Source organism: Rattus norvegicus, chromosome 4, assembly GCF_021556685.1.
Source record: "Rattus norvegicus strain SHRSP/BbbUtx chromosome 4, alternate assembly SHRSP_T2T, whole genome shotgun sequence".
NCBI lineage: Eukaryota > Metazoa > Chordata > Mammalia > Rodentia > Muridae > Rattus > Rattus norvegicus.
Genome location: NC_141537.1, coordinates 123,393,422 through 123,402,870, shown reverse-complemented (window position 1 = coordinate 123,402,870; position 9,449 = coordinate 123,393,422). Strand labels below are relative to the sequence as shown.

General features: G+C 43.8%; 1 protein-coding gene and 1 pseudogene across 1 annotated transcript; one reads left to right on the top strand and one right to left on the bottom strand.

Moving 5' to 3' along the window:
• Positions 1–446: 446 nt before the first annotated feature.
• On the top strand, positions 447–9,449 carry Vom1r90 (vomeronasal 1 receptor 90). Its single transcript, NM_153729.3, has 3 exons — positions 447–479; positions 5,390–5,555; positions 8,149–9,449. The coding sequence occupies exon 3, from the start codon at positions 8,178–8,180 to the stop codon at positions 9,108–9,110; it is 933 nt and encodes a 310-aa protein (NP_714951.2). The 5' UTR covers positions 447–479; positions 5,390–5,555; positions 8,149–8,177; the 3' UTR covers positions 9,111–9,449.
• Positions 4,729–6,784, bottom strand: Polr2m-ps3 (RNA polymerase II subunit M, pseudogene 3; annotated as a pseudogene).

The window sequence follows — 9,449 nt, the reverse complement described above, 5'->3', positions numbered from 1 at the left end:
GCTGGAAAGCTGGAAGTCACAGGGCACAGAAACACGATTTCTTGCATATAGGTTCTCCATGTGTTGAAGGACTCTGTGTAGATTTAATCAGAAACATGGAAGCTCAAGGAAGGCACCAGAGACCTCACTGTTAGCAGGTGAATTATGCAGTAGAAGTTTAGTTTGTACTCATTTGCCTGAGGGGAAAATTAGCAAGTTGGTAAACTACATAGTGTCCCTATCTAACTTGCAGGTGTGCCAAGGACACTCAGCTAAAAGTTTGGGCCCAGCTCTCCCATCATGGCTATTAGCCAACAGAGTAGAGTCAGCTCAACAGGTAAAATGTTCCACTGGGATGCCACTTGTCCCTGCTCTCCAGTGGGAACTTGTCACTGACAGTCACTAAAATTACAGGCTGCAGAGATGCATTTAAGACTCCCTTCATCTAAGTCTATGGGATCTCCTCAGACTCAGAGTCCTTCCCTGCTATGTGTATCTGGGTAAGTGCTCCTCATGCAAATGCAGAATCAGAAGGTGGTTGGATCCCAGGCAGGCTGTTGGAGGAGGAGCTCTGGAGCTGCGTGTGGAGTTTCAGCACCTGCCATGGCACAGCTGAGCTCTGAAGGCCCCTCAGCACAAGGCTCTGCATCAAGTGCATTTTCTTCCTGGGATATCCATTTCCTTAAGGTCCTAACGTTACTTTATTTTTTATAATTTATCAGTCAATTTTAATTTCCATATATTTTTCTGACCTAATTACAAAATTTACTTTATCATCCATAAGTTGTATGGTATAATTTCTAGAGGTTTTCAGAAGTGATCCTTTGTATGCATCTTGAAACGAAGTGATGTTTTAATTTCAAATGTAAACAAATACACTTAATTTTGCTTCTGTTGATTATGTACCATAAAAGGAATAGTGTTGACATACTGGCTTCTAGAGTGTGGATACCTAGAAGTTCTAAAAGCCGTTGAAAAGGAAATGGGTGGTATGTTCAAACCTCACCTAACAGAGGGCTCCTTGCTGACCTTTATAGACAGGAATTTCTTAAGAGCCTTTCCATTCCCTGTTTTACTTCATGAATTATGTCAGCCCTTATTCTCATTCTGCCTGGTGGAGTGGTCACCTGAGTCACTGTGGTGATGAGGTCACAGGACACGGATTGTTAATAAACAGTGAACACAGTACCAATGGACACGATACTTGTGTCCATTAATCATTACTGTGTTCTGGTCATTCAATAAGTATCCCTTTCTGATACTAGAAATGCCAGACAAACACAATGGGAGGGAGGTCAGAGCTGCTTAGCAGCAAAGCCAAACCTTTCACGAGTCATCACTGGGTGGTGAGGGAAGCAGGTTGTGTGTGTCCACTGTTGGTGGCTGAGTCTGTGGGACACTACTCTAGGTCTTCTCATTTCTCTATGGAAAAAGTATGTTTTTTTCTACTGACTTTTAAGGAGATTTTTTTAAATAGTGGTTATTATAAATACTGTATCTGCAAGTATGACCCTAAGCTGAACTTCATGATCCTATCAATGTACAAAGGCTGTGGACAATTCAGAGTTAGCTGCCAGTCCTTCACCAAACCTTCCTGGGTGTTTGTTATTAGCAGTCCTGGACTACAGCTACTCGGGCTTTCTCTGTACACAACAAATACACTTAGCTGGTGGAGGTTTTGCCTTCACTGTGATACTGGCCATGTCTCCCTAGTGTCCCTACTTTTCCAAGCAGAACGGCACCATTAGAAAGGCAAAGGCTGTATTTAACTGAAGTTCAAATTCAACCACATATACTGCAGTCACATCCCTCAGGCCTTTCACACAGTTTTGCTTCAGCGTACAGAAGGTGGTGATGGTGCAACATCCAATGTTGGTCAATATGATAATGACAAACCAAAGGCCTTTCTGGGTGTGAGTCTGGACATGGGTTGTAAGTGTGGAGAAATTACACTATGCACCAACAGATATGCTTGAACCCATGCTACAGACGAGAAAACACATCCTGCCCTCCAGCCTTCACCCTGGATTCTGCCCACCTGAAAGGTCATGAAAGTCCAAACTCAGATCAGGGTCTGTACAGGGCTTCTCAATCCTGTTCTACTCTCTGCTTCTTTTCTACTGATGGATCAAGTCTATTATCTACAAAACTTGGCACTAGTTTTGGGCCATCTAATGGTTCCATGTCTCACAGGATTGTCAGCATTTAGGACCCTGTCCTAAAGGGACTGCTCCTTGATGTGTGTTGGGATGAGACTTTTAGCACCACTCTGTTCCTGAGATCTACCTTTCCATAACGGCTTTCACCAAGTGCAGATTTTCCTTTGCTGCTTCTTTCTCCATAGTGGGCATGTTTTCTAATGTGCCAGCATAGTCCCTACCTCCATCCCAGAGCACAAAATTCTCAGATGTGGAAACATTTCAGAAACTTGTGTTCTGTCCCCATGGCCTCCTTCCCTTTACTCAGAACAGCAAAGGCAGAAGAGGGAGATTTCTCCGCGTGTTAGGTGCAGTGTCAGTGCAGAGCACAGCAGCTGTACAAGAACTACTTCAGCAATTCAGGAGGCAAACCATACATACACAGTGTACTGACTGGTCTTGTGTGTCAACTTGACACAAGCTGGAGTTATCACAGAGAAAGGAGCCTCCCTTGAGGAGATGCCTCCATAAGATCCAGCTATAATCTCAATTAGTAATCAAGGGGGAGGACCCTTGTGGGTGGTGCCGTCCCCGGGCTGGTGGTCTTGGGTTCTATAAGAAAGCAAGCTGAGCAAGCCAGGGGAAGCAAGCCAGTAAATAACATCCCTCCATGGCCTCTGCATCAGCTCCTGCTTCCTGACCTGCTTGAGTTCCAGTACTGACTTCCTTTGGTGAACAGTGTATGTGGAAAGTGTAAGCTGAATAAACCGTTTCTTCCCCAACTGGCTTCTTGATCATGATGTTTTATGCAGGAAAACACACAGAAAATAAAAATGAAACATTTTAAGTCTTTCTTTAAGTGATGCATCGGAAGTCATTATATGCTTTTCTTTTAATGATCCCTGATATTTACATATGTGAGCTATGTTTGCCTGAGGGACATGATCGCCCATCCAGTTGTCTGTGATAGATAGCGAATGGGATGTTTTTCTGTAGCCGCTCCTGATGCTGCATCAAGGAAGGTGAGCTGGCACTTACGATGCCATCAGAGTGTGTCTGAACCTACTCTGGAGAAAAGGGTTAGTTTCTCCTATGTTGCGTCTGTCCATTTAACCTGTAGAAAAAGCTTTGCAGTGGTTTAAAGTAATTATAAAATAAACCTGCAAATCATGGTCCTTACTGTAAGTTCTCAGCAGCCCTGAAATCCTTTCCTTTAATGCCTGTGAGGGCAGTTAGCCACATCGCACTTAAGATGGTGGCACCCAACACCTTTGATTCCTAGGTAACTAAAGCTTAGGTTGTATGGGGTTTATATTGCTAGGTCTGTAAGCCTTATAAGAGCCTGTTTTCACAGACTGATGCAAGAGGAGACAATATCAGAATGCTTTTCAACATTCATTATATCACACAGATCTGAGGTTACTCTTAAGATATCACCATGCATAATATATGCAATCAAGACATTATCAATATGTATTTTACCTTTTATTAAAAGTACTAAAATACATATATACTACATATACATAGCAATGTCACAGAGATGGTGCAGTGTCCTAGTGATCAACTGTGACCTGTAATGGATAGAGGCCTTTGACTGGCACCTTTGCTTTTGATGGGAGCAAACCTGTGAGCACTGAACCAGTGAATGGGGAAGACAATGTCCTATTGATGATGCTTACTGGGGAAAGTAAGCTTTTCCTTATGGAGGTGCACATTTTTCAATTTCAGGCAAATATACTGTCTGGCATCTGTCAGTGTGGAAGCTGACAAAGTTGATACACAAAATAGTGAGAAGAATGGAGGTCAGTCAAGGCAAGAAAGAGAATGTGGGACAGGACTGAGAGAAAATAGATACAGCACAGATGGCTGTGTGGAAGCATGGTGCTTGTGCCTTATAGCCCTGCAGCACAGATGTAGTCCACATCAACTGCTTGTGAGTTTCAAAGGAATCTGACAAATTAGAGATGTCTTTATTTTTTTTCTAACTGTAGAGATATAAGCCTTTTTTACTTTGTTTTTGTTTTTGCTTTTTGGGTTTTTTTTTAACTGGATATTCTTTTATTTACATTTCAAATGTTATCCCCTTTCCTGGTTTCCCTTCCATAAACCCCCTATTCCAGTCCCCCTCCCCCTTCTTCTTCTTTTTTTTTTTTTTTGGAGTTGCTCTGATTGGTATTTTATTTCTCCTTTACAAGTTCCACATAATAGACAAAGGCTTTTTGATAACATTGTTATCTTTGCTGAAAACGATCATATAATCATTTTAAACAACACAAATGTGTACATACATGACTGAGGTTTCTGCGCCTATAAACATCTCTGTTGGTTTAACAAGGAAAAAAGCAATATACTGACAATTCAACTGTAACTCTTAGAAAAACACCGGTTTCCTTACCAAGCACAAGTGTCCTTTACAGGGACCTATCATCCAAGATGGCAATGAGTTCAAGCCTAGGGCAGCCAGGAGCAGCTCCCCACACCAGCTCAGAAGACCCTCCCCACCCAGCACTTCTTTCAAGTGCTCCTTAATCTCCTCATAGGAAGACAGCAGTCGCCCCCAGAGAGGACAGAGCAGCAGATACACTGGTTGTGGTTTCTGAGTGTTGTGTGCGGCATTTCACATCCAGCGTCTCAGGAACGTGTCCATGCAAGCATGCGTACCATTCTTTAGACTGCTCCCCTCATTTCTCGAGTGAGGGGACCAGGCCTTCCTAATTCACTTTAGGTGCCTGGGATAACAAAGTATTTCACCAGAAGGGGTGTAAGCAATGCTATCTGATAAGAATACGAAGAAGGAAAAAGCAGATATCTTAAAGAAAACGTGTGCTCTACTTACACTAAAATATCAGACCAATGCACAATATACTGCAAAACTGTAACACAATACGGCCAAACACAATGTTCAAATATTAAACTGTTCAAGCATGTGAAGATCATCTTCTGAAAGACAAACTGGGTTCTTATTTGTAGCTACCTTTGTGTAACTTAAAAAACTGCTGTCCCTCAACAAGGTCTGACACTGTCTTGATACTTGTTAGGAAGTTCAATGAGACAATGTACGCTCAACAGTCAACTCCCGGGATCTCCCAGCGCTCATCTTCAGCATTCGTCTGAGGACTGGGCATCATCTTCATCCCTCACTTCTCGGTATCTCCCTGAAGACTCCCCTTCTGGATTGAAGCTCTGCATTTTAATATTCAGTCTCTTGGCTAGTTTCTATGCTGCGAGCTTCGCCTGCATCTCCTCATAATCTGCTTCTGCTCTTTCTACAGAGCCAGCGACTCTTCTATGGAGAGCAGCTGTGCAGGCAGGTGGTGGAGCGGAAGAAGGCGTGCTGCTGTGACATCATCAAGATGCTGCCTAGCCCTGCGTCGCTGCTCTTCTGAGGAAGCAGGAGACTGACCCCTGTGACAATGACTTGATGAGTCACTCTGTTGTGTGGGTAACACATTGGTCTTAAACTTATGAGGAGGGGGGCACTGGGTTTTTAGCTCTCATTTCTAGCACTTTCATGTAATGAGGCTTCTTAGGAGTCTCACTCTGCAGTCCTGGAAAGTTCTTAGTGCTAGTGTTTTCTTCTGAGGGTTCAGTCTGGTCTGCAATTGTGATCTTTTGCAATTTAGTGATAAACAGACTGTCGACGCTGCTGGAAATCTCTTCCACTTGACTTGAATGCTGGGGGAGATGTTCATTAACTTCAGATGAGGGATCCTGGGTTGTGATGCGGGCAAACAGGCTGGTATTCACTGTGCAGCCAGTCGCCAAAGTCTCTTCATTGCCTTTGTGAGTGAGATGTGTAGGTCCCTGTGTTTCTGAGGTTGTTTTAGATGATTCAATGTCTACTGAGGAACATTTAGGAACTAATGATGAAGTATCAAGCATCAGGTCAGAATTCTGGGCCTTGTCTATGTCGGTATCAACTCTTGTGGTTGCTTTATGCCTTAGCTTACAGTCTACACTAACAGGATGAAGTAGTTCAGTTCTCCCTCTGACCTCTTCACGTTCTGAAATGGCAGCTTTCAGTTTGGCAATGGTGTCTGAGATCTTTTTACCTTTGTCGGGCAATTTGCAAATGAATTTTTCGTTGCACAAAAGTCTCTCCTGGCGCCTCAACCTCTCCCTCAGCTCCGCCGAACTCTGCCACCCTAAGTCCTCGGGAGCTGGGGGCTCGAAGCCGCGGGGCAGCGAGCACAATGCGCATGGGCTGCGGCTGGCGCGGCGGGCAGGGTTCCCCAGCAGGGCCCACGGCGGGCGCAGCGCCCGCGGCCGGCGGCGATTCTGGAGCGCGAGCGGGAGTCACCATTTTCCCCGAAGAGCCCCTCCCCCTTCTTCTATGAGAGTGTTCCCCTCCCCAGCTGCCCACCCCTTCCCACCTCCCTACTCTGACATTCCCCTACACTGGAGGGTCCAGCCTTGGCAGGACCAAGGGCTTCTGAATTGGAGATTTCAAAACCAGAGAAATGAGAGTATTTGAGAAGGTGGAAATGATCCTGACTCGGTCAGAGAAGAGCTGTGATACGGTGCCCCTCGGCTAAGTGAAAATAAATGCAAGTTAAAATGTGAGAGAAGTCCACATGTCAAGATTTTGTCCCAGTTCTGAATAGTATGACGTGTTAGTGAGCACTAACCACATTTGCCTTCTCTGAGTAACTTACGGACGCATACATTCGAGGACACAGTATAAACTACAGAATGGCCAGCAGCCTTACAAACCTTAATTTTCTGATGAAATTCCTTTTCCATATGTAACTGGAAAATTCACAGCAACATGCTTTTCCTTTTTAAGAAATTTGACTGAAAACATAAACAAGTACCTTAAATTGTTTTTAGCTCACTTATTTTAAGTGAATGGGTATTATGTCTGCATATATGTCAATGCACCACATATGTGCAGTGCTCACGGAGGGCAGAAGAAGACATAGAAACATGGGTTTAATCTTTTAAAATCTTATTTTGCGTGTGGTTTGCCGGCATTTATGTCAGTGTACCATGTGCAGGCAATGCCCATGGAGGCCAGAAGAAGGTGTCAGATTTCTGGGTCTGGAGTTACAGACAACTGGGAGGTCCAAGTGTTTAAAGGGACTCAAACCTGGTCCTCTGCAAGAGCAGCCAGTGCTCTTAGCCACTGAGTCATCTCTCCAGCCCCAACATGTATTTTATAGGAAACATTCTATCAAATATTTCTAGTATAAATTAAGATTTACTTACTTTTATTTTTTAATTATGTGTGTACATTATTTGCATGTGAGTGCAAGTGCCATAGAGGCCTGAAGAGGCCACTGATGCCCTAATTCAGATGGTTGTGAGCCAGTTCATATAGGTACTGGGAACTGAACTGAACTGGTGGCACCTGACTAGCTGCTTTGGGTTCCTGACTTCTCTTCTTCTTTTTGCCCTTCTTCTTCTTTTTCTCCTCCTCCTCCTCCTCCTCTTCCTCCTTTTCTTCTCTTCTTTTCTTTGACTTGGTACTATTTTTTTCTTTTATTGGATTTTTTTACTTACTTTCAAATGTTATGCCCTTTCCCAGTTTCCTGTCCATAAACCCCCTATCCCACCCCCCCTTCTTCATACTGATGCACTGCAATCTGAAGTATATCCCAGATAAACCCTTCCCTCCCTTGTGTTGATTTTAATTAGGGTGTTTTACCACAGCAAGAGAAACAAAATGGGAAAACATCTCACTTGAAATCATCAAAACTTATGAGACTCTCACTATACCTGACAGGATGACAAAAACAGGCCAGGTATCACAGTGTCCCCCAAAAACCTCAAAATGAGGCAGTAGTAGGGAAGTGCTTCTATAATATGTGATCATTTTAATGCACAGGGAACTTTAGGCACCAAGGAAGCCCATCTATAGGTACAATCCAACCATGACTGACAGTGAATGGGTATTGGACCTCAGGCAAACTCACGTACTGAAGGGTGCACTGGGCTGGGTCCATTAATATTCCTAAAGGCAATAACTGTGTGGGTAGCACTGATTTCATGATTGTTTGTAACTAAGACTTCCTGTTGCCTTTCTCCTCAGCTACTTACCCTAGTTCTTTGTCCCATACAATGAGGAGAATCAGCACACTGTATGGAGTTGTTGACAAGCAAGCTATATTTTTCTCTGAAGTAGTCATCGGGATCTCATTCAACAGTATCCTCTTCCTCTTCCACATCTTTCAGTTCCTTCTTGAGCGTAGGCTCCGGATCACTGACCTGATCATCAGTCTCTTGGCCCTCATCCACCTTGGGATGCTAACAGTCATGGGATTCAGAGCTGTTGATATTTTTGCATCTCAGAATGTGTGGAATGACATCAAATGCAAATCCCTTGCCCACTTACACAGACTTTTGAGGGGCCTCTCTCTTTGTGCTACCTGTCTGCTGAGTATCTTCCAGGCCATCACCCTTAGCCCCAGAAGCTCCTGTTTAGCAAAGTTCAAATATAAATCCACACAGCACAGCCTGTGTTCCCTTCTTGTGCTCTGGGCCTTCTACATGTCCTGTGGTACTCACTACTCCTTCACCATCGTTGCTGACTACAACTTCTCTTCACGCAGTCTCATATTTGTCACTGAATCCTGCATTATTTTACCCATGGATTACATCACCAGGCATTTATTTTTCATATTGGGGATATTTCGGGATGTGTCCTTCATAGGTCTCATGGCCCTCTCCAGCGGGTACATGGTGGCCCTCTTGTGCAGACACAGGAAACAGGCCCAGCATCTTCACAGGACCAGCCTTTCTCCAAAAGCATCCCCAGAGCAAAGGGCCACCAGGACCATCCTGTTGCTCATGAGCTTCTTTGTGTTGATGTACTGCTTGGACTGCACCATATCCGCCTCCAGACTTATGCACAACGGTGAACCAATCCACCACAGTATTCAGATGATGGTCTCCAATAGCTATGCCACCCTCAGCCCTTTGCTGTTAATTGTTACTGAAAATCGAATTAGTAGGTTTTTGAAGTCCTTGCTAGGAAGGACAGTAGATGCTTAAGTATTGAGGGGAGGCAGGCCCACTAAAGGAGCCAATATGCTAGCTACTGAATAATGAATCCTGGCCTAGTCCTCATGCAATCCTGAACAAATTAATACATGACTCATGCTTCGTTAAACCTGCTTCTTTTGAAATGTGTATTACCAACACCTGTAGATATTTGAGTCAAATTTCTTCATGTGTATTTCTTCTCAGTGTCAGTAGGGGACATCTGTGACACTTTCACAGATTAGGGTAACTTGTGCACTTATCAATAAGCTAAAGTGTACAGCACATTTTACTAAGCCAATTATCTCAACAGTTTGTTTTCTACCCAATTAAATATGTAAATGTTACCAC